Source organism: Acipenser ruthenus, chromosome 22 (assembly GCF_902713425.1).
Source record: "Acipenser ruthenus chromosome 22, fAciRut3.2 maternal haplotype, whole genome shotgun sequence".
NCBI lineage: Eukaryota > Metazoa > Chordata > Actinopteri > Acipenseriformes > Acipenseridae > Acipenser > Acipenser ruthenus.
The window spans coordinates 14232309-14258785 of NC_081210.1; the positions used below are offsets into that span (position 1 = coordinate 14232309).

General features: G+C 40.7%; 1 protein-coding gene across 6 annotated transcripts; it reads left to right on the top strand.

Annotated features, from left to right (window-relative positions):
- Positions 1–148: 148 nt before the first annotated feature.
- On the top strand, positions 149–26477 carry mfsd1l (major facilitator superfamily domain containing 1-like). Of its 6 annotated transcripts, XM_058996003.1 has the most exons (14): positions 2189–2289; positions 7732–7841; positions 8166–8242; positions 8478–8584; positions 9022–9077; positions 9681–9824; positions 11303–11461; positions 13584–13699; positions 14520–14620; positions 15282–15393; positions 16889–17026; positions 22230–22369; positions 23244–23355; positions 25712–26477. In XM_058996003.1, the coding sequence occupies exons 4-14, from the start codon at positions 8538–8540 to the stop codon at positions 25826–25828; spliced, it is 1242 nt and encodes a 413-aa protein (XP_058851986.1). In that variant the 5' UTR covers positions 2189–2289; positions 7732–7841; positions 8166–8242; positions 8478–8537; the 3' UTR covers positions 25829–26477. The 6 variants fall into 6 exon arrangements, with proteins under 6 accessions (XP_033908513.1, XP_033908520.1, XP_058851986.1 ...); XM_034052622.3 differs by lacking the exons at positions 7732–7841; positions 8166–8242 and adding an exon at positions 149–618; XM_034052626.3 differs by lacking the exon at positions 8166–8242.

A 26477-nucleotide genomic window follows, 5' to 3' on the forward strand; every position in this document is an offset into this window, starting at 1 on the left:
CGTGTTCTCCTCCTCGAGGCTCGTCCATCACCCCTTTCTTATGTTCTTATGTTAGATGTCATTCCCCTCCAGTAACAAGGGGGCAGCAGTAGTTTTAGCATTACGATTCGCAGGCCACTCGTGATCTCTGCATCGTCTCTGTGGTTCACAGCAGCAGCCAGTCGGAACTTCCGGTTCCGTCGAAGGATTTTTTTGCAGCAATGGAAAATTAATCAATCGCCAAAACGGTGTTTAGCAATATTGTATACGACACCGCAGTAACTTTTCAAAGCTGCGCTGGGCTGTGCAGAATCTGCACAGTTTCTGTGAATGTTCAGTGACGTCACGCAGCAACCCTCGAACAACGCGTATATCTGTAATTCTGTACAGAACTGCGGATAATCTGCGTTATAAGAACATGAACAGAGAACTTTGGGTTGTCCCAAGAAGCGTGACGTAGGCATAACGCGTGACATACACACGAGTAGAGCGATCCGAACCAAGCAGGACATAAACAATCCATTAGAAATCAATCCGAGCTGAAAGTCGGGCTAGTGCAACAGAGTGGACTAGCTGTTCAGTCACGGCGAGAGGGGTTGGTAGCTGTGTGTGTCGCCATGGCCAAGCCTGCAGAGAAGGGTGAGTCTCCGTGGCAAACGGGAAGATTACTTTCTGTGACGTACGAGTTTGGGGGAGAGTTTTGAATAAGTGAAAACTGGAATACGTTGTAAACATTACTATAGCCCAGTCTGTACTGTGTCACTCGCTGTCTCTGCATCGAGTGAGTTTCAATAACGCTGATGTTTTTATACTTTCCCCAGTTTAGAAGAGAGACTTAATGAGGCAGAAAACAAATGAATGACACGTGCAGCGCATTCAGATTTGAAACCAGCGATATTTCATAAACAGCAGGCAGTATGACGTAATGAATCGTGCAAAATGATTCCTACATTTCTGTTTATTGAAAACAAAACCATGAATGCAGACTCTGACGTTAAAATAATACTGTTTAATATGATATAGTTACTGCAGTCTATCACAGACACACACTCCCCTTGAAACGTTCTGTCCACTTGGTCACTCTGTGAATTACAAACAGCTAATGCAAAACAGTTAACCCTGCTTACCCTGGCTCCTGATAATGCAACCCTCAGGTTATCACCACACTGAAATGCCCTGGCTACAATGCAAAGGGTGGTGTGGAATCCCCTTCAGCTTTTTTGAATTTGTATCAGTCATAGCATGTGTGTGCCTCTAAGGAGTTCTGATTTGTTTAGATATCGGATATGCAATGCAGGGAACTAGCTTTGCACTCAGCTGTACCTTCTAAAGCAGTTGAGTACAGCATAGTACAGAAATAACTTTGAATCAGTTGTAGCTAACAACATTTCTCAACTTGTTTTATACTCCCATTCGCTAAATGTCTCAAATGTGCAGTTTTGAAAGAAACACAGGTTGTAGCACACATGTATTTTCATTTTAAAACAGATGTATGTTGTATTAATTTAGGTTAAAGAAGGCACTCCATTTTTGTGCCATTTCCTTAGGTTAAATGTTCACACTTGCACTTGTCTTTACTGGCTGAAAACATGGTGGTTCAGTGGTTAAGAAAAGGGTTTGACACAAGGAGGTTCAAATCCCGGCTCTGCCACTGATTCACTGTGTGTGACCCTGAGCAAGTCACTTAACCTCCTTGTGCGCTGTCCTTTGGATGAGATGTCAAACCGAGGTCCTATTGGAAGTAACTCTGCAGTTGTGATGCAGAGTTCACCCTCTAGTCTCTGTAAGTCGCTTTGTATAAAAGTGTCTGCTAAATGACAAATTAGAATTATATGTAAATTAATAGGGGAAGCAGTTGGTTGGTTAATTACATAAATAAAAAGTCATTTAAGGGGTGGGAACAATTTCAACCTCCATACAAAATTCACCAGTAAAGTACAAGATCAGGCACATTAATACTGAACTAAAACCCTCAGCCTGAGCCATGCTTGTACCCCAAGCCAACATCCTGTAGAAACATAGACCCAACAATCAGAATCATGGTGCTGTATCTTCAACTCTTTTCCTGCAGCCTTTTACAGATTCCTGGTGCTGTATCTTCAACTCTCTTCCTGCAGCCTTTTACAGATTCCTGGTGCTGTATCTTCAACTCTCTTCCTGCAGCCTTTTACAGATTCCTGGTGCTGTATCTTCTGCTCTCTTCCTGCAGCCTTTTACAGATTCCTGGTGCTGTTCTTCAACTGTCTGCTCACATTTGGATCCTACTTCTGTTTCGACATTCCCAGTGTCCTCCAGGATCAGTTCCAGGGGGTGAGTAAAGGACTAACAGCATTCCCAAAGGAACACGGTCCCTGCATCCAACATGCTGGGTTAATCATTATGAACCCTTCATAGTGTTGGACACGGGTCATTCCACGCCAACTCAACCAGTGCCGTTGCCTGTCCGTCTCAGATTTTCCTAGAAATTATTTTTACATAATTAAAAACTAAATTCATGTTTTTTCTTTAAAAAAAAAAAAAAAAAATCTTCCCTGTTTACAGTACCGTTGAAATACACCTGTCTCTGTCATCGAAGACCTCCTAAACCAAAGGCTTTCAGTTGTGCCTGAAATTGACTGATTGGCTAGCATGAGAATGCAGCAAATGGCTTTTTCATAAATGGTTGGTCAGTCAATCAATTATTCCCCTAGGAAGGCACCACAACTTATTAAAAAAAAAATAAACTTTACTATCACTTTTTGGTTTTTAAAATCCAACTAAGTAAGGTTTTGGTAGTTTCAAATGTGTCATCATAACAACAAAGTCCAAAGTCCCATATGCAAGTTCATAACCCCTCAACTCCAAGCTAGTGCCAGTGGAAGCACATACTGTTACTTTTTCCTCTAGATCAATCCTCAGAGAATGCACAACTGAAGAAATAGCCAGTTTCGATAGAACTATGTGGTACTTTAATGCTCGAATGCATGACAAATGCAACTTCAAAAATCTGCCAAAAATCCAAAATCCCCGGATACCAACATATTTAGTTTGATGCTTGTAGATCTCATCAACATCTATAACCCTAACCCTAACCCTAACACCATGCAAGTTATTATGGCCTAAACTTGGTACAAATAGCAAAAAATCTAATTTCAGTGGGGTTTAATGACCAGTGGTGGGACTTGAAACCAAAGGTTCACATAATTTGGAAGACTGGTTCCTAAGGTTCTTACAGCAATACTAACATTTTAGGACCCACATCCCCTACAGGGTAAAGGGTTAGGCTGAAGTTTGAATAAAACTTGTCACTTACCCCTCATCTTGCAATTTGCCAGAAGTGAGTAGGGTGCTTCTAGTATTTTGTTCTGAAAAGCCCTATTCATTACGAGTAGAATGAGATGCTACACATGATGGTAGCCTCTAAATTGCACCCAGGGTGATTTTTTCGGGTCAAGGTCCCTTTCTCACTTTGCAAGGTCACAGGTCAAAGGGGACATTTAAAAAAAAAAAAAAATGGTTATCATTTCTGAAATCCGCATGTCAGAAAACCCTCAGGTGAATTTTTCTAGGGAAATCTGAGATGGATGGGCAACGAAATGTCCCTTTTCTGGTTGAGTTGGCATGGAATGACCCACATGCATGTCTTCATGGTGCTGGACATGCATGTCTTCATGGTGTTGGATAACTACATACTGCGAAAAATTGACATTGATATCAATAGCGTTATCATTTTGTAGTTTTTTTGTTTATATGATAAGTAAAAAAAAATATATATATATATACAGACGTGCTCAAATTTGTTGGTACCCTTACAGCTCATTGAAATAATGCTTCATTCCTCCTGAAAAGTGATGAAATTAAAAGCTATTTTATCATGTATACTTGCATGCCTTTGGTATGTCATAGAATAAAGTAAAGAAGCTGTGAAAAGAGATGAATTATTGCTTATTCTACAAAGATATTCAAAAATGGCCTGGACACATTTGTTGGTACCCCTTAGAAAAGATAATAAATAATTGGATTATAGTGATATTTCAAACTAATTAGTTTCTTTAATTAGTAGCACACATGTCTCCAATCTTGTAATCAGTCATTCAGCCTATTTAAATGGAGAAAAGTAGTCACTGTGCTGTTTGGTATCATTGTGTGCACCACACTGAACATGGACCAGAGAAAGCAAAGGAGAGAGTTGACTGAGGAGATCAGAAAGAAAATAATAGACAAGCATGGTAAAGGTAAAGGCTACAAGACCATCTCCAAGCAGCTTGATGTTCCTGTGACAACAGTTGCAAATATTATTAAGAAGTTTAAGGTCCATGGAACTGTAGCCAACCTCCCTGGGTGCGGCCGCAAGAGGAAAAATCGACCCCAGATTGAACAGAAGGATAGTGCAAATGGTAGAAAAAGAACAAAGGATAACTGCCAAAGAGATACAAGCTGAACTCCAAGGTGTAGGTTCGTCAGTTTCTGATCGCACCATCCGTCGCTTTTTGAGCGAAAGTGGGCTCCATGGAAGAAGACCCAGGAGGACTCCACTTTTGAAAGAAAAACATAAAAAAGCCAGACTGGAATTTGCTAAAATGCATATTGACAAGCCACAATCCTTCTGGGAGAATGTCCTTTGGACAGATGAGTCAAAACTGGAGCTTTTTGGCAAGTCACATCAGCTCTATGTTCACAGACGAAAAAATGAAGCTTTCAAAGAAAAGAACACCATACCTACAGTGAAACATGGAGGAGGCTCGGTAATGTTTTGGGGCTAATTTGCTGCGCCTGACACAGGGTGCCTTGAATCTGTGCAGGGCACAATGAAATCTCAAGACTATCCAGGCATTCTGGAGCGAAACATACTGCCCAGTGTCAGAAAGCTCTGTCTCAGTCGCAGGTCATGGGTCCTCCAACAGGATAATGACCCAAAACACACAGCTAAAAGCACCCAAGAATGGAAAAGAACAAAACATTGGACTATTCTGAAGTGGCCTTCTATGAGTCCTGATCTGAATCCTATCGAACATCTATGGAAAGAGCTGAAACTTGCAGTCTGGAGAAGGCACCCATCAAACCTGAGACAGCTGGAGCAGTTTGCTCAGGAAGAGTGGGCCAAACTACCTGTTAACAGGTGCAGAAGTCTCATTGAGAGCTACAGAAAACGTTTGATTTTGGTTGTGCAACAAAATATTAGGTTAGCGGTCCCATCATTTTTGTCCATGCCATTTTCATTTGTTTTATTATTTACAATATTATGTTGAATAAAAAATCAAAAGCAAAGTCTGATTTCTATTAAATATGGAATAAACAATGGTGGATGCCAATTACTTTTGTCAGTTTCAAGTTATTTCAGAGAAAATTGTGCATTCTTTGTTTTTTGTGGAGGGGTACCAACAAATTTGAGTACGTCTGTGTAATATATAATATATAATATATAAAAAATGTCTAAATCCTAAAATTCGTGAAGCAAAACTTTTGGCCATAGGGTTCTGCATTCCTGTAGATGGCTGATACGGTCTTGTTTCCCATATCAAGATACCTGAGCAATCCCTTCATACATTTTCTCAAAAAACACCAGAAATAGAAATATAAAACTGAGGACCATCTGGGAAGTAGGGCTGACTTGTTTTGTGGGCAGACTGGTAGAGTTCAGAAGCGCTGTATCTGAGCTTCCCCTAGAAGGATTGACTGTAGGTGTGTTTACACTAGTGTTCCCGAATCTTTCTGATAAGAGTCTGTACCGGAACGGTGTGGGGGGGTACTTCTCACAGGAGCAGACTGAGCATGTGTGCTCTCAGGGGGAAAGAAAAAAAACCCAAAAAAACCTAACGCTCTGCAGTAGTGACAACATAAACGACCGCCATCATTTGAAAATATCTCCATTGTAAGCAGTGGACCTTGAAGACTGTTGAAAGAAATTTGGAAAGGTGAGCGATAATTAATATTCTCAATACTTAATATAAAACATCTAGAAATGTGTTACACTTTTTTTAGATGCTACGAGTTGGAGTTTAAACTTGCTTGTGTTCCCGCTTTCAATTCCAGTGCTTAAATGAAAAGGCAGCACTGTGGTGACGTTGCTGGTTACCGTGCAGGGCCCGCTGGGTATTTTCTGCAGTCTTTCCAGAATATCGGCACGTTTACGCTGAAAAAAAGGGACCGGCATCCGTCCTCTCAGTCCGGAATACAAACTCAACATTTAAGATTCAAGATAAGAGGACGGATTCCGGAACGTGCTCAGTACGTTTACACAAGCAAAAAGTGACCGGAGTCCTTCCTCTTGTCCTCTCGATCCGGAATATTTGTGCCAGTGTAAACGCACCTTGTACCTGCTCACCTCAATAGAAGGACTGACTGTACCTGCTCACCTCAATAGAAGGGACCCGTGATTCTGCCACAATGACCATGGAGAAGAACTACACAGGTTAACTATTTGCTACAATAATGAACAGTGATACTTTAACTGATCTTTGAACATCGCTGGCATTCCATGGCATTCTGGCAAAATTGCCATATAAATATAATTATTCTGTCTCCTAAACAAACTAATGATTTCAAACAGTATGAATACAAATAACCAAATGAGACACATGATGCCAAAGAAGTAAGCACATTATTAAAAGGTTATTAACTAATTTCATTGAATAAAACCTTTTTTCATCATGTTATTGCCATCTCTCTTTGACTGACTGCATTATGTCTTGGTTGGTAGTTCTGTACTGATGAGTTATTTGCAGTTCCATGCAGTTATAGGATGGCTTGTTAACACTTTTTTATTATTATTTTTTTTCTTTTTACCCTGTTTTCTCCCAATTTGAAATGGCCAATTGTATTTAGGCTCAGCTCACTGCTACCACCCCAGCGCTGACTTGGGAGTGGCGAAGATGAACACACGCTGTCCTCCGAAGCATGTGCCGTCAGCCAACTTCTTTTAACTCTGCAGGCCCGCCATGCAGCCAAGCCGAGCGTAGGGCGGCGCTCGGCTAATTGTGCGCCGCCCCCTGGGAACTCCCGTCCACAGTCGGCAGTGGAATAGCCTGGACTCGAACCGGCGACCTCCAGGCTATAGGGCGCATTCTGCACTCCACGTGGAGCGCCTTTACCTGATGCGCCACTCGGGAGCCTGGCTTGTTAACACTTTTAGATACTGTATATATTTGTAAGATCTGTTTAGGGATATATATACAGTGTATGTGTGTGTATATATATATATATATATATATATATATATATACACATATATATATATATATATATATATATATATATATATATATATATATATATATATATATATATATATATATATATATATATATATATAATTAGTGGTCATGGGGTCTGCACAAACAGCACCAACAGCAAAGTGGTACCAATCTGTAGGTACACAAATAGAGCACTAGACATTATCAAATAGATGATTTATTATATATATATACTAGTGATGACTAGTTGACTATTTTTATCATGACTATTTGACTCTGTCAGATAAGTAGTCGTTCTACCCCTACCACATAGCCCACCTGTTCTGGACCACAGCCATAAATCAATTGACAGGTTCTGACAATCTGCATATTCATGTTTGTGTTCCACTGTAACGCTTGACCTCTCAAATAAGAGTCTGCTTGTGCTTCAGCTCTGGGTATGTGACATCTCAAATAAGAGTCTGCTTGTGCTTCAGCTCTGCTCACTGTTGCTGCTGCTTGTAAAAACACAGGCAGATACTTTGGCCTTTTGCTCCCAGCAATTGAGCCACATCAGCTTTTTTTTTTTTTTGCTTGCTAGTCAAAAACCAGGGAAGCCTGGAGGCCGAAACCAAGCAACGAGCAAGACTGAGAAAAAACATCAGGACTGACACATTATGATTAAATCAGTTAAAATGGCCATATCAGCAGGTAATACTTCAAGATTTTTAGTCAGGTATTTTCTGTTTACCAAAGGTGAGAGACAGCTCTGGGCCTCTCTCAAGCACATCATTTCACTCTGTCCAGGTCACACCTTGTTCCAGCCATGTTCTTTATTATTGTAATGGATCCAGTTAAAGTAATTGCAGCAGCATTGTTCCATTAGTCTTGCCTATGTTGCACTTCCATTAGCTACATGGGTCTCAAATGTGCAGTTTTGAAAGAAACATGTATTTTAGCAAACCTGTATTTCATTTTAAAACATGGTATCTCCAATATAAGTTAAATAGATTTTCTCTGTTGATTTCACCTCAGCAGTGTCTTCTGGGTCATGAGCAGATCATTCAACGGGGGAAGCAGCTGATTGGTTATTGACAGGAAAGAATTGAAGGGTGGGGACAATTTCCAGGTGGAATGAACAAGCAAAGTGCAACTTTATCTAAAAGCATTGATATCAAACAGGTTTCTTTAACCCTGGCATGACTCATATCAAATGGGTTTCTTTAACATGACATGTATTTGTTTGATTTTCAAAGTAAGTGTAAATTGGTAGTGTTGGTTTAGAGCCTACTGAAGGGGTGGATTTAAAGATCCCATCTTCTCTGACTGTTTTTTCTGTTTCTATAGAACTTGACCTGTGTGAATTCAACCGTGACAAATGGCTCAGACTGTGTGGAGGGGCTGGGAATGAGCCCCCAGCAGTACAACCTGCTCTACGCTGTCTATGCATGGACGTGAGTCACTCTCTCACACACACTTCAATACACTACAACCTGCTGTACGCTGTCTATGCATGGACGTGAGTCACTCTCTCACACACACTTCAATACACTACAACCTGCTCTACGCTGTCTATGCATGGACGTGAGTCACTCTCTCACACACACTTCAATACACTACAACCTGCTCTACGCTGTCTATGCATGGACGTGAGTCACTCTCTCACACACACTTCAATACACTACAACCTGCTCTACGCTGTCTATGCATGGACGCGAGTCACTCTCACACACACTTCAATACACTACAACCTGCTCTACGCTGTCTATGCATGGACGTGAGTCACTCTCTCACACACACTTCAATACACTACAACCTGCTCTGCACACCATGCTGCTCTGTTAGTGAGATTGTGGGCCTCCTGTAACTACAGTGCATTTCTCATTCACAGTAATGCAGTGGTGGTAATCCTGGCTGGATTCCTCATTGACAAGCTGGGAAATCGCTGTGAGTGTCTCTTTTAATGAATGTATTATGAATCAGCAAGCCGCTCTCACCCTTATAAAAGTTTACAACAGTCATTGTGCAGTTTCTTCCCCCATGCTTTTGCCATTGTATTTGCATTTAACATTGTTTATTATGGTTGGCCATATTTTTTTTTTATATGCATCAACATACAGTACATCTTGGGAATTTACAATGCTACTCTATCATTTTTTCATTTAAACATACTTTTATAATAAGTGCAATAATGTTAATGTGCAGTTGACCCAGTGCACAACACGTGTGTGTGTGTGTGTGTCTATATACAGTGTATATATATATATATATATATATATATATATATATATATATAATGACTTGGTGATTCGAAATCGTTGCCTGTGATTTAGTTAAAACCTCTAGGAGGAAAAATAGATTTACTTATTGCCGTAACATCCTTACACCACTAGTCAATAGTCTCTGTCTGTCATGTGATTGGTTCACATCACTGTCGGTCCTGCCCCTTTTCAAAGGACTCTTCACAAGACAAAATGGTTGAACACTGATTCTGTGAGTTAACAGGAAATGACTTCTCGTTTCTAACTGTGCTTCCCTTGTCCTCCACAGTTGGTGTGTTCCTCTTCTCGTTCCTGACTGTTCTCGGATCAGCAGTCTTTGCCCTGGGCTCACACTTCAAAGGGACCGCCTACCTGCTACCCCTGATGCTGACTGGCCGCCTGATCTTTGGATCTGGGAATGGCTCTCTCACCAGTAAGGCAACTGGCCGGAAACAGAACAGCACTGGAAACGGGCCACAGTGGAAAATGTCACATTGAAAAGCAATATGACCATGGATAAAGGCTTTAGCCTAAATTGCAATCTCCTAAATTCTAAGTTATGTGATAAGAATCAATTGTGTTTTTAGCCTGAGTTTGGCTGTTTAAGATTTACTCTACACTCCCAAATTGACCCTATGAGGAATTTTCTGAGTTTATGCGCATAGCTTTAGAAAGACGTGTCACTGGTAGTCAAAGGAAAATACAACAAAATGATTTGCACTTCCATTATCTGCATAGATCTGAAATGTGACATTTTGAATGAAACACTGTTTCATTTAGAAAACATGACATCTAATACTGCATTAGGTTAAAAAAGGTTCTTGGTTTCTGTGCCTTATTCTCAGGAAGTCTGTTACACTTGCACTTCACCTCAGCAGTGTTTTCCAGGTAAAAGATTGTTACTGGCTGAAAGCATGTCAGTCAAGGGAAATAGCTGGTTGGTTAATGACAGAAAAGAAGCTCTTGAAGAGCTGGGGACAATTTTACCTTCAAGGCCACACAAGTGCAACGCTCTGAAAGCATTGCTTGCAAACGGAGATTTCATTGACCAAGAGTAGTACCAGATTTGATGTTTTAAAATACAAATATGTGTTTACTATAATATAACAAATGGAAGATTCTGTAATTAAAACATTTATGTGACGTCACCCTTTTGATTGATTAATTCTACGAATCTTAACTGAAAGTGGCTGTGTGGCTCTGAAGAGAAGGGGAATGCAGGGCAGATATATTGCTGATCAAGGAATCCACAGAAAATGTGATTTGTCAACAAAACCACAGTCAGAACAATTCAGTAGAAAAGCAAATACAATTTTATTACGCAATAATCATTTCAACAATTATTTCATTGTATTGCACATTTTAAACGTAACACTTAGAAAAGGGCTTGCGATTTCAGTTGAGCATTACACATTTCATATAGCTTTTGCATTTTTTTCATAACCATTGTTCAGACAAGCTCACAGCACACTTACATCTTGTCTGAGTACTTCTCAAACCAGTGGCTGGCAGTGATATTTATTTCTTCATCTGTTTTAGGTTTGGCAAAACGATCAATAACTTTACTCTCCTGGTTCACATTCGTTTTGCATTTACATTTTTCTAATGCCACTTTATGTTTTACATCTAAAACATAGTCCTTGCTACTATCTTCACTTACAACAGACACCTTTGTGTAAGTGGGATTTCAAACTACCTCCAAGGAACTCGTGACAATTATTTTAACACCTAATAATATATGGCTTTTGATAGTTTCATGGTTTCCATTTGAGCTGAAATTTTTTTTGCAATGTTCATTCCTAGATTTGTGGTTTATCAGCAAGAACTATTTTTAAATGGGATCATTTTTTAATATAGTATTTATAAGTTTTATTTTTCCATGTGTTTGTGAATGTGTTGCTTTTCCACCAGTTGTGCAGAACAGGATCACGGCGTTCTGGTTCAAGGGGAAAGAGCTGGCCCTGGCCTTCGGCCTGACCTTGGCCTTCTCTCGGCTGGGCAGCGTACTCAATTTCTTCCTTACCCAGCGCGTAGAGGCGCACTTCGGGATCCAGTGGACACTCTGGGGAGGTGAGAGAGGAAGTGAATATATATCAGAAGAGGGGTATTACTTCAATGTTTAAATATTTTTAGATCCAGCAGTATATATGTATATATGTCAAGAAACAAAAGAAGAACTAGGGTGTGTGGGGGACTTGATTTAAATCTTTAAAATCTTAAAAGAAGTTGACAATCTTAACCAATACTTTAAGCTTAGAAAACAGACCAGAGGACACCGTTGGAAAGTGGAGATAAACAGGGCAGAGAGTAGGAGCCACTTCACATAGAGTGGTGAGGGGATGGAATGGGTTACCTTGTCATGTTGCTGAAGGAGACACTTCTTCACACAGAGAGTAGTGAGGGGATGGAATAGGTTACCCAGTCATGTTGAATCAATGAGATCCTTTGAAATCTGACTTGACAGTTTTAGAGATCAATCAGCAACTAGGAACAAAGCATGATGGGCCGAATGGCCTCCTCTCATGCATAAGAACATAAGAAAGTTTACAAACGAGAGGAGGCCATTCAGCCCATCTTGCTCATTTAGTTGTTGGTAGCTTATTGATCCCAGAATCTCATCAAGCAGCTTCTTGAAGGATCCCACGGTGTCAGCTTCAACAACATTACTGCGGTGTTGGTTCCAGACCCTCACAATTCTCTGTGTAAAAAAAGTGCCTCCTATTTTCTGTTCTGAATGCCCCTTTATCTAATCTCCATTTGTGACCCCTGATCCTTGTTTCTTTTTTCAGGTCGAAAAAAGTCCCCTGGGTCGACATTGTCAATACCTTTTAGAATTTTGAATGCTTGAATCAGATCACTGTGTAGTCTTCTTTGTTCAAGACTGAATAGATTCAATTATTTTAGCCTGTCTGCATACAACATGCCTTTTTGTAACGAGGTGACCAGAACTGAACACAATATGATGAGATCGTACTAATGCATTGTAAAGTTTTAACATTACTTCCCTTGATTTAAATTCAACACTTTTCACAATATATCAGAGCAACAGTGTTTGCCACCTCCTATTTTTGTGTCGTCTGCAAATTTAACAAGTTTGCTTACTATACCAGAATCTAAATCATTAATGTAGATTAGGAATAGCAAAGGACCTAATACTGATCCCCGTGGTACACCACTGGTTACATCCCTCCATTTTGAGGTTTCTCCTCTAATCAATACTTTCTGTTTTCTACCTGTTAACCACTCCCTAATCCATGTGCATGCATTTCCTTGAATCCCTACTGCGATTAATCTTTTATGCGGGACTTTGTCAAAAGCTTTCTGAAAATCTAAATAAACCATGTCATATGCTTTGCAATTATCCATTGTCGATGTTGCATCCTCAAAAAAATCAAGCAAGTTAATTAGACACGATCTCCCTTTCCTAAAACCATGCTGACTGTCTTCCAGGATACTGTTACCATATAGGTAATTTTCCATTTTGGATCTTACTATAGTTTCAATAAGTTTACATATAATAGAAGTCAGGCTTATTGGTCTGTAGTTACCTGGTTCGGTTTTGTCTCCCTTTTTGTGGATCGGTATTACGTTTGCAATTTTCCAGTCTGTCAGTACAACCCAACTCAAGAGACTGTTGCATGATCTTGGTTAGCAGTTTGTAAATAACTTGTTTCATTTTTTTGAGTACTATTGGGAGGATCTCATCCGGCCCTGGGGATTTGTTTATTTTAAGAGCTCCTAGTCCCTTTAACACTTCTGCCTCTGTTATGCTAAAGTTATTTAAAACTGGATGGGAACAGGTCAACATGTGGGGCATGTTGTCCGTATCCTCCTTTGTAAAAACTTTGTCTGTGATTTTGCCATTTGTATCTCTTAGACTTTTAACCTCCTCTTTGAATGTTCTCTTGCTGTTATGATATTGGAAAAAACATTTTGGAATTGGTTTTAGCCCCCTTAGCAATGTTCATTTCTATCTCTCTCTTGGCCTTTCTAACTTCCTGCTCTGTGGATGTTTTCTCTATTTTACTCCAATCCACTTCTGTTAGTCGCTGTTTCATACATTCATAGTTTGCTTTTCTAAAATTGTAAACCTTAGCTTTAGTCATTACTTCTTTTTTTTTTTTTTTTTTTTTTTTTTGGGGTTCGTAAATGTTCTTCTGTTTAAAGATGAACTAACAGGCTGTCCTGGCAGGTACCTTTCTGTGTGTGCTGGGCTTCCTGGCAGCCATCACGGTCAGTGCTCTGGACAAGATGGGCATGAGACAGCTGGGGCTGGAGGGGCTCATACAGCAGGAGTCCAAGAAAGTGGTGAGTGCAGCTAGTCACCTCTGACCTCTCTGCTTATACAAGAAAGTGGTGAGTGCAGCTAGTCACCTCTGACCTCTCTGCTTATACAAGAAAGTGGTGAGTGCAGCTAGTCACCTCTGACCTCTCTGCTTATACAAGAAAGTGGTGAGTGCTGCTAGTCGCCTCTGACCTCCTCTCTGCTAATACAGAAAGTGGTGAGTGCTGCTAGTCACCTCTAACCTCCTCTCTGCCAATAATAATAATTTAATAATAATACAACGATAATACAATACAAATTTCACTTGTATAGCAGTCTTCATGCAATCATTCTAGGGCACTTTACGAAGAAATATAAAAAATCCTGCGTCTAATACATAATCCAGCTACAAATAAACAGACCCAATCAAATATGTTTTCAAGCAGGATTTAAAAGATTGAATTGTGTTAGCATTCCTGATATGAATCAGGAGCAAGTTCCAAAGACAAGGGGCATTATAACTAAATGCCTTGGCTCCGACAGAATTAAAAAAAAATATTTAGTGACTGTCAGAAGATTAGCATGTTCTGATCTCAGCGAACAACCAGGGACATGATATGGGGTCAGCAGATCTTGAAGATAAGAAGGTCCAAGACCATAAGAACATCATCATAATAATAATAATAATAATAATAATAATAGCATCAGTAATAAACCAAATGAATGAGATGGATGCAGTAATTGTATCAATTAAATATGCGATTAAAACCAAGATTAACAAAGATTTTTTTTAATGGCGAGATTAATCACGATATAATATTTTTAATCGCTTGACAGCCCTACTTTTTATGTATTTTCTTGTAGCGGTTTCAGGACCTGCGCTATCTTCCTCTCCGTTACTGGCTCCTGGTCCTTACCATCATGTTCTTCTACAACGGAGTCTTTCCTTTTGTCGCCGATGCCAGGTAACCCTACAGTTGTGTCTTTTGCAACTAGTGGCGAACAGTTGAGGTAAAAATAATTGATTAGCCACTCTAAAAAATGTTTTTAAAAAATCATGTATTTGATAATGCCAGGTGCTCTGTTTGTTAACATACTGTTTCATAACATTTTGTGTTTGTGAACTAATATATTAAAACTGCTTGGGTTTTCTTAACTGTTAGTTCTGATATGTAATTTAGTATGTTAATGGATAGAACTAGAACTGGCTGGTGTTGTAATAGACTCTTTATCGGCAGCCACACAGTACAGGGAAGCAATCAAACAGGCAAACAGAATGCTTGTGTATAAAGCCAAAAGTGTAGAGTACAAATCTAAGGAGGTTATGATGAGGCTGTCACCACAGCACCAGCAGGACATTGTGGCCCTAGGGAGAGTCCAACGAGGAGTGACCAGACTAATCCCAGGGCTAAAGGAATGAGCTGTGACAATGCATGTAACAGTTTACAAGCCAGTAGAATTCAAAGTACAGGTGCTGTCACAGCACCCTTCATAACCAGTTTAAGTTACATTGTGTAAAAAAGGAATCTGTTTGTCTTTCACCTTTTGAAAAAAATGTATAATATACACTTTTGATTAAATACTAAATAGCTAATAGCGGATGTGTGTTTCTGTGTCTGTCTGCAGCAAGTTCATCCAGGACAAGTACTCTGGATATAGCCAGAGGGAGGCAGCCTACATCGCCGGGGCTGTGTATGACAGCTCCCTGGTGCTGTCAGCCACAGTGGGGATACTGATTGTGAGTACATGTCCTCGCTTGCTTCTGGAATAGCAGGAATAGAACTAAACTGTGTACTGACTTAAACATATAGCGAACTAAACAATTCTGTAAATCTCATCTCATCTCGTATGTATCACCATCACTTCTGTAGGACTCACATTTTCCTATAAAGAGGCACACACTGTGTTAAATGTGGATTTGATTTGGTATAACATTTTCTTCAGAGCATTCATAAACAATAAAACTGGCGAAGGTCTCTTGCACTCTTTTCCATGCTGCGCTTCCTGCTGAAGGAACGCCTCCGACACACGTGAGCTGCTTCTGAACGTAATATATATATATTTTTTTTTTTAGAAAATGAGACTGAGCACATTGTTTGAAATTTCTCCAGAAAAGAAAACCCACATAACGAAATATTGAAATGCTTTTCCTGTGACTGACACGTTTTCAATGTCAGCTTCTTGCGACTTCTTGAATTTGACCGGAAGTGAAGCATTGAAGTATCTGCAAGGAGCGTTCAATAAATATTCTTCTGTAACGGCTTCGAATAAATTACCATTCCAAAATCACATTCACCTTCACCATAATGTGTGCTTTTTACATGTAGGAAATTCTGAGACCTACAAAATGATGGCAGTATATATTAGGAGATTAACTGGAATATTTTTGTTAGCACCATGTACTTTAATGTCTATATGATAACATGTGAAAATGTTTCAATGAATTCATATATAATCCACCAATATTGTACTTAAAGGTACAGATTTAAAACAATCCTTTGCTTACATTTGATTCATGTAGTTTGGTTTCCAGTATTGGTTTTTCATCACATCCTTTTATTATTATTATTATTATTATTATTATTATTATTTAAGTTCATAGCAATATCTACTGAAGATCATTATTGGTCTCTGGCTGATTCATTAAATACATTTAAATCTAAACTTAAAATGCGTTTTTACACAAAGGCCTATTTGTAGACTAGGATGGTCTATTCAAGTGTTTTGTGTGTCAGCCTGTTTACATGCTGTGTTATATTGTGTATAAAATTGTTTTTAGATAGTGTGTTTTTTTTTTTTTTTTTTGTATATTTTGTATTGATTTTTAAGTTTATATCGTATGCTTGATTTTACTGTGAAGCGCTTTGGGAAGCCTCGGCATGAAAGGTGCTATATAAAATCAATTTGATTGATAGATTGATTACATGATGCTTCGAATTAGTTCCCCACAAGCCTCCCTGTAATGTAAAACATCAGACTCCTTGCATCTCATTAGCGGCCTCATTAGTAGTCTTGCAATGGTCTTAGGCAGAGAACATATTACTATGAACCGACTGAGCTCAGACTTTCTAAAGTTTCAAGGGTGTGCTGAAAATCAGAAGTGAATTAAGAACTGGAAACCCTGAATCATACGTGGGTGAGAGGACTGAATTTATTTGTTTAGCCTCTTTGTTGTATCTTTTAAGGACAGTGGTTGTAAGAGTCAGTAGCCAGCGTGTCTCTCTGTGTTGCAGGACTCCGTGGGGCTGCGTGGTGTGTTTGCTGTCGGCTGTGCTGTCCTCACGCTGCCTGTGTTTGCTCTCCTCGCCTTCACCTTTGTGCCCCCTCTGGTCTCCACCCTGTGGCTTGGCGTCACCTACTCGTTTGCCGCGGTGAGTACACACGCTCTGGCTTGGCATCACCCACTTGTTTGCTGTGGTGAGTACACACCCTCTGGCTTGGCGTCACCTACTCGTTTGCTGTGGTGAGTACACGCCCTGTGGCTTGGCGTCACCCACTCGTTTTCTGTGGTGAGTACACACGCTCTGGCTTGGCGTCACCCACTCGTTTGCCGTGGTGAGTACACACCCTGTGGCTTGGCGTCACCCACTCGTTTTCTTTCTCAGTCCAAGCCAGAGTAATCCAACAGTTTTTTTTTCTTTTGCACTGAAAGAAATGGAGCTGGCAGATACTAAACAACTACCTGTATAATGCAGGAAAGCTTTACTTTAATAGACACATACAGTAGTAGATCAACCCTAGATTGACCAAGCAACAGTTTGCACCTCCTTACCTTGCATTCACATATATTTCAATATCAAAGACACTGCTTATACAGCAGTTGGCTAGGCTACCGATTACTGTATTGGTAAATTTTGTCTGCGTTTTGAATGTAAAATGTATGAAAGGTGCTCCTTTCTTATTCAACTGCCTGTTCAGCCCGTTTAATTAATTGGCCCCCAGGTTTGTGACGTTGCAAAAATCAGGTCAGTCCAAACAGGGAGGAATAGCGGTTTGATATGCAGGATCACGACTAATACTGAGAAAGGGGGAAAAAAAGGATGATACTGTAACACAAAACAAGAAAGTCAAAAAATGTCAATGAATTAGAATAGGTAACATGTACTGTTTTGTGTGACACATGTCAGCAAAGGTCATTCAAAATGATCTAGACAGCATTCAAAATTGGGCAGACACATGGCAAATGAAATTTAATAGAGAAAAGTGTAAAGTATTGCATGCTGGCAATAAAAATGTGCATTATAAATATCATATGGGAGATAGTGAAATTTAAGAAGGGAACTATGAAAAAGACCTAGGAGTTTATGTTGACTCAGAAATGTCTTCATCTAGACAATGTGGGGAAGCTATAAAAAAGGCTAACAAGATGCTTGGATATATTGTGAGAAGTGTTGAATTTAAATCAAGGGAAGTAATGTTAAAACTCTACAATGCATTAGTAAGACCTCACCTAGAATATTGTGTTCAGTTCTGGTCACCTCGTTACAAAAAGGATATTGCTGCTCTAGAAAGAGTGCAAAGAAGAGCAACCAGAATTATCCCAGGTTTAAAAGGCATGTCGTATGCAGACAGGCTAAAAGAATTGAATCTATTCAGTCTTGAACAAAGAAGACTACGCGGCGATCTGATTCAAACATTCAAAATCCTAAAAGGTATAGACAATGTCAACCCGGGGGACTTCTTTGACTTGAAAAAAGAAAAAAGGACCAGGGGTCATAAATGGAGATTAGATAAAGGGGCATTCAGAACAGAAAATAGGAGGCACTTTTTTACACAGAGAATTGTGAGGGTCTGGAACCAACTCCCCAGTAATGTTGTTGAAGCTGACACCCTGGGATCCTTCAAGAAGCTGCTTGATGAGATTCTGGGATCAATAAGCTACTAACAACCAAACGAGCAAGATGGGCTGAATGGCCTCCTCTCGTTTGTAAACTTTCTTATGTTCTTATGTTCAAAATGATGGAGATTATGGAGACAGAAGTAGAAAAATCATAAACTCACTTCCCAGCAAACAGCACAGCATAGATACATCTGTTTGAATTCTGTAGAATCTGTGATGGCCCTTTTAAATATTTAGCTTATTAGCCATGCTAATGCCTGTGATAATGATAAACATTAGATACAAATGTATGCATGTGCGCAAATCTCATATGCTTAGCACAACATTATTTGAATTGCTCCGAAGGCCAAGTGAATGAAAATGGCTAAGCTTTGCGATAAGCGTGACAGGCTTGTAATGCGCAGAATGTTGCCATGCGTTAGCCAGGGCCGGATTTAAGGGGGGGCAACTGAGACATTTGTCCAGGGCCCTGAGCTACAGAGGTGGCCCGCAGCCTGGTTAAAATAAATACAAAAATAAAAATTGCTATTTTACAGTTTAAAATCCAATCCACTTGCCCTGTGATCATACTAGCTAAACATTTGCGTCTGTTACTGGTCACGCACACGCTGGAGGACGGAGAGACAAGAGAGAGAGAGCGGGAGTGAGAGATGCAGAAAAAATGGAAAAACTTAGCGGTGAAGCGAAATGAAAAAGAAAAAAGGAAACGCAAGCTAGTGAAAAATGGCTGCTGGAAAACCTTTCAGAGACTATCAAATTTTGGTTTTAAATCCTATAAAATGAACCTGAACAACTGGTCAACGAGAGTTTTGGCGGTGCTACCGTTCCAAATAACGGGCCTGAAGAATTAGAAAGTAGTACAGAACAAGGAGTTGGACTCAGTCTGTCCACATCGCCAATTAACGATCAAGTTAACTTCAATCTGCCTTTCGCTTTAACCCACAGACTTGTGGAATAACATTCTGGAGAGATTTGACAAAACTAGTAAATCCATTCAAGCACACAGCATCGAACTGTCAGTGGTAGTTGAATTACTTGAATCTCTAAAAACATTTCTGGATGAGGTTCGTGATCATTTTGATGATTTTGAAAACCGTGCAATGGAAACTGCAGTGCTGAAGAAATATCGAGAGGAAGAGCGATGGTAGAGATGACCACTCGGTGCTCTGCAGGATCACGAATGCCCCAGTGTAACTAAAGATTTACTACAGGGCAGAGACAGATTTTCGTGTCCATATTTTCCTAAAGATTCTGGATACTCTTTCAACAGACTGCTTGCACTGATCAAAAGCGTGTGTTACTGTGCATTTGTTTGGCTTCCTTACTGACTTTCAGAACATGTCAGAATATGACATCAAAAACAAAGCTGCTACACTCATGCAAACCTATCCTTCAGATCTGGATGAATATTTCCCATCAGAAATGCTCCAGTTTACTAAATTTGTTTCTGGCAAGGACAAGAGAACGGCGTCTGACCACCTTCAATTTACCCTGAATTCTCAAGTGATTTCCACATTTCCGAATGTCGCCCCTGCTTTACGCATTTACCTATCCTTAATGTGCACTAACTGTTCTGGAGAACGATCATTCTCGCACATGGGACTCATTAAGAATGAACTGAGATCCACCATGAACCAGGATTGCATAAATAGCCTAGCGATCATGTCCTCGGAATGAGTATGCTGAGAAAAACTGCATTGTACTGAAATTATTAGAGACTTTGCACAGATGAAATCGAGAAGAAGATTAATTTAAGGCAAGTCTGATTTTAATTACTCTGCGATTGTAAGGTTTACTTAGAACAGAGGTGATTAGGAAAATTTAAGTAACATGCTGTTTAGTTTTAAGATATATTGTGGTATTGAGCACTTACTGACATTTTAATATTCTAACATTGTCTTTTAAAGGATCTTTTCATATGAATCCAGTTATTAAAAGTTGTGTATTTAAGTCACTAGATGGCACTGTGTAATGCCAAGTCTTTATAGCTAATTGTTTCGTGAATGTATTGCACGTTTGGTATTCACGTTTAAACAGTGGAGTGGTTATTTGAATCTGGTGTCAGTCTAGGGGGGTGGGCTGGGGGGGGGGCTGTCTGTTCTGGTTCCTTGTCCAGGGGCCCATGATACCAAAATCTGACCTTGTGTTTAGCTAAGTGCCCTATCCTCAGCAACATTGGCAAAGGGCCGCAGTGCCCAAGGGCTCAATCCGTAAAATATCCCTGTAGTTGCATTCTCCAGAGGCTCCCTTTCCTTTTCATGCCCCTCACCCGGTAATTCCACACTCAGGTAAAAGGACACAGCTGACTTTAAGTATAGTTATTTAGTTCTCATTGATATCAGAAGCATACTTTGACACCCACGATCTGCATTCCATGCTATTGACTATGCCATACAGGTGTGGTAGGAGCAGGGGGCATGGTGAGTGGGAGGCAGTTGGAAGGGGCTTTCAGCAGGAGTATGAGTAAGGGATACACATGTACAGGCTGCATCCACAGGCAGCGTTCTTGGCTAGCTCCATGCTGAGATTCCAGTCTTCGGGGCTTCCGAATAGAGTAGTGTTTTCAGCATTGTGGGTTTGTTTTACAGTCCACACTTCTTTAAATATGTTTATGTATAGTGTAAGGAGCACGGGTCGGAGTTACTCAGAACACCGGCTGACAGGCACGTTTCTGTAAAATAAAGAGTAGAGTTTGATGCTACAGAGATATTTTGTTCTTCTCCTTCATGTTGACACTTATCAAGTCGCTACAATATATTTTTATTTGTTATATGTTGAATAGCCTACACTATCCTGTGGTCCATTGTTTCATTTCTCCATTTAGTAGCTTATTTATATATTTGTGGGGTTGGGCATGCAACTTCGGGGGTGCCAGTGCTACCAATGTGTGTTGAGCTTTGATTCTGTATTCCATGTGCAGGTTACATTTGAGTGCAGACTCTGAGGAATATTGGTATGTACTGTACACCTATGATAGCTGCTTGGCTGGGTATTGTTAACAGTCCATTGTATTTGTGTAGTATTCCAGTTCTGCGCATTCACACGTAGCTCTTGTGCATTTCTGCTATATTGGTAATGAATGCGCAAGTGGCTTTGCAAGGCACAAACACATTTGTGAATTGAGCAAAAAACTGATATTTTCCAACTTTGCGCAACTGTTTTGTGCCGTGTTGGAAAATAGCAATCTTTGTGCAAAAGCACTAATTTTTGCGAGGGGTCTGCGCATCGCTTTGAATATCTGGGCCTATATGTATTTAGCTTAGAACAAAGAATAATTACTTCACTCCTTTTAAGATTAACACTTCAAACCAGTACTTCAGTGCAACACAGAAACCAGGACCAGAGGACACAGTTTGAAATCAGGGAATGAGACAGTTCAGCACCCAGAGTGGTGGGGTATGGACTGGGTTACCTAGTCATGTTGCTGAAGGAGACACTTCTTGAATCACACAGAGAGTGTTGAGGGGATGGAATGGGTTACCTAGTCATGTTGCTGAAGGAGACCCTTCTTCACACAGACAGTGGTGAGGGGATGGAATGGGTTACCTAGTCATGTTGATGCTCCTTTAAGACCCAACTTGATAGTGTTTTGAGATCAATCAGAGACTAGGAACCGGACAAGTACTGATGGGCCGAATGACCTGGTCTGGTTTGTTAATGTTCTTCTATAATGTACGCTGTGATATTTGCATTCTTGTATGTTGCTTCTTTATCTGTTTTGTATTTTCTTCCAGGCTAGTATGTGGCCCTCTATTCCTCTTGTGGTTCCCCAGGCCACTCTGGGGACAGCGATGGGTCTAGCCACCTCCGTGCAGATGATCGGGATTGGCGTGTGCAACCTCATCGTGGGGCAGATCCTGGGAACAGAATCCAGGTACCGTCTCCTGGAGAGTGTCACATCCCAATAGTGGATAGCTAAAAATAACTGGAATAGGCAGAAATAGCATATACAAAATTTAAATAATTGGGTAGTTCCACACAGTTGCTTTTCACATCATCAGTGTGAGATAAATGTAGAGATTCTCCACCTTACACCTGTGCTTGCTTCCCTGCTGTCGGGTGCATTGTGACGGGCTGGTTGAGTTCACTGCGCTTCCCTGCTGTCGGGTGCATTGTGACGGGCTGGTTGAGTTCACTGCGCTTCCCTGCTGTCGGGTGCATTGTGACGGGCTGGTTGAGTTCACTGCGCTTCCCTGCTGTCGGGTGCATTGTGACGGGCTGGTTGAGTTCACTGCGCTTCCCTGCTGTCGGGTGCATTGTGACGGGCTGGTTGACTTCATTGCTGCTGCTAACAAGATGCAATGAGTCTAGTTTTTTTATTGCAGGGAAGCTCACACAGTTGTTGACTGTGAGACTAATTCAGACAAATGCTCTTACGTATGAATTCTAATTTAAGAATCCTGGTCTATACTATTCTGTACATGCTGTTGATGATGTGTGTGTGCCCATCATCACACTGATAGCTCGGAGCTTCAGTTCATAGCCGTGGCGGGAATGGACTGACAGGCTTGTTCAGATTTTCTACTTCCCTTTTAAAATAGTCATGACTGGGATTCTTAATTAACATGGCTAGAAACTGGTTAATGCTAATAAGGTTGTTTTAAGATACAGACTTGGTATTTTCAGTGTTCTAGAACCTCTGGGTAAAATGTAACAGTACCCTTCCATTTCAAATCCTCAATGTAAGTATATGAAGAGTGAAGTGTGAGAGGAGAAGCTTGTGAATTGTGATGTGCCCTTCCTCGCAGTGATGTGAAGATCCCTCTGGAGCGATGGCAGCAGGTGATGTTCTTCATGCTGGCCAACACGATCGGCTGCATCGTCAGCTCACTCATTCTCAACATTGTAGACAAGCGACAGGTAAGGAGAGTGTGTCCCCATGTCACTCCTGCATTTACACAAGTGCGTGTCCCCGGGTCACTCCTGCATTTACACAAGTGCGTGTCCCCGGGTCACTCCTGCATTTACACAAGTGCGTGTCCCCGGGTCACTCCTGCATTTACACAAGTGCGTGTCCCCGGGTCACTCCTGCATTTACACAAGTGCGTGTCCCTGGGTCACTCCTGCATTTACACAAGTGCGTGTCCCCGGGTCACTCCTGCATTTACACAAGTGCGTGTCCCCATGTCACTCCTGCATTTACACAAGTGCGTGTCCCCATGTCACTCCTGCTTTTACACAAGCGCGTGCGCATTCAGTTGTGAGCAAACTTAGCTTAGCAACAACGCCGGTTATTGAGAATATGAGAATGTGGGGCTATATTGAGGCAGCAGGCTGTAGGGTTACATTTGGAGGTGAAGATAATTTACTTTTTGAAGTGGTTGTAACACAATGTCATTAATCTAACCTGTGTGCAATCCTATTAGCGACACAGGTCTCAAATGTACAGTTTTGAAAGAAACACCTGCTATAGTAAAGGTAGCTACTAGAACTACTTCACCTGGTTGGAAAACTCTGCTTTCAAGCCATGCTGGCTGGGTCACCTGGATGATGAAATTGTCCCCAACCCTTCAATGGCTTCTTACCAGTTATTAACCAACCAGCTTCTTCCCCTGTTGACTAACAAGCTTTCAGACATCAACACGTCCCAGGAAGTGCAAGTGTTTAGAAAATAAAGCATCGAAACTGAGAACTCTCTTTAATCTAAAGCAGTACCAGATATCATGTTTTAAAAAGTTTGCTATAAAATGTGCTTCTTTCAAAACTGTACATTTTGACACCAACACAGTGAATAGATGTGCTAGTGGGGAAAGTGGGGAATTATTCTGCTGGCTACAATCACTTTAATTGTTGACATTTCCAGTCTGTTTGATCATTTCAACACAGTTGATTGTGAAGTCGAGGTGCATGTTATACAGCAATACTGCAATACCACAATACTGCTGTACTGCAACACTGCAACACCGCAATACCACAATACTGCTGTACTGCAACACTGCAATACTGCAACACCACAATACCACAATACTGCTGTACTGCAATACTGCAACACTGCAATACCACAATACTGCTGTACTGCAACACTGCAATACTGCAACACCACAATACCACAATACTGCTGTACTGCAATACTGCAATACCACAATACTGCAACACTGCAACACCGCAATACCACAATACTGCTACACTGCAATACCACAATACTGCTGTACTGCAACACCGCAATACCACAATACTGCTGTACTGCAACACAGCAATACTGCAATACCACAATACTGCTGTACTGCAACACTGCAACACCGCAATACCACAATACTGCTGTACTGCAACACTGCAATACTGCAACACCACAATACCACAATACTGCTGTACTGCAATACTGCAACACTGCAATACCACAATACTGCTGTACTGCAACACTGCAATACTGCAACACCACAATACCACAATACTGCTGTACTGCAATACTGCAACATTGCAATACTGCAACACTGCAACACCGCAATACCACAATACTGCTACACTGCAATACCACAATACTGCTGTACTGCAACACTGTAATACCACAATACTGCTACACTGCAACACTGCAATACCACAATACTGCTACACTGCAATACTGCAATACTGCTGTACTGCAACACTGCAATACTGCAGCACCGCAATACTACAATACTGCTGTACTGCAATACTGCAGTACTGCTGCACTGCTGTGTTCCATGTTATGCTGTGTCTACGACATTACAGGAACATTACATTTAAAACAGCAACACCATCAGCATATGCCGTGTGCAGTTTGAATGTACTGCACTGGAATGTAATGGGCTTGTTGCAGAACACATGTATCTTTCACTACTTGATTGTGATGCCTACCAGTAATAGTACATCAGTAACAAATACTACATCAGACACATGTATTATTTTACATGCACTAGGGGGGAACAGGTTCACGTTACACTCTGGTGTACCAGATGCACAGAGAGTGGAGAGGGGATGGAATGGGTTACTGAGGCATGCTGTTGATGATGCTCAATCACTGGGATATTTTAGACCAGACTTGACAAAGTGTTGGGTTTATGTTTTTTGAGCCACAGAGGCACTTTAACTTCTGATTTTTAAACAGCCACCAGGATGTGATGAGTGAAACTCAAAACAATATGATCAGGTATTCAAAAGAATACCTGATATTTCATACCATATAACAAGTTCTCAAAATGCATGGCAGTGGTAGAGTTCAATCTGTAGTCTCTGCCTAAAGATTCCCATTCTTTTCCAGGGTGGGACCCTCAATAATACCACAAAGCGCTCCCAGGAGACCCAGGAGGAACCCAATGAGCCTCCAGAGACATCCCCGTTGCTGGGGGAGGAGAATGACCATCGCGCCATTAACTAGCAGGCCTCAAAGTTGTTCTCTGTAGCAAGTTTATGGTTTTGGTTCATCTATCTACCAACAAATTTGTGCAATAAAATGCCAACTTTACTCCCCCAATCCTCTATACTTTACTCCCCCAATCCTCTATACTTTACTCCCCCAATCCTCTATAGCACATGGTGGATAGATGAACCCAGCCATGAACTTGCCAGCCGCTGCCTGAGAGAACGAGCTTAGCAGAGAAACACAGCGCTCCACAAAGGAAGGATTTCAATAAGGTGGGCCCTGTCTACACCCATTCACTGTTAAAGTAAGAGAGCTGAGCTGATTCCATTCCAAGAAGCACCGTACCATCAGGAAAAGTAGGGCTGTGCTTCAATTCTGTACTCCCCTATCTCTATTAATGCAGGATATTCCACTGACTGATGGTGATCTTAGTTTAAAACTGTTTAAATTTTATTTGGAAAACCCCACTTCTACATAGAGAATGAGGCTTTCAAAAGTAGACTCACTACCGAAGTGGAGTATCATACAGTGATCGATCATGACACTAATTACCATTTCACTGATCAGTTTTCATTATTTAGCTTGTTCAAGAATCATAGATTTGTACCTTTTGTAAGTGTTTATGAATAAAATTGATTTTATGCATGTTGGTTTTTAAAATGTA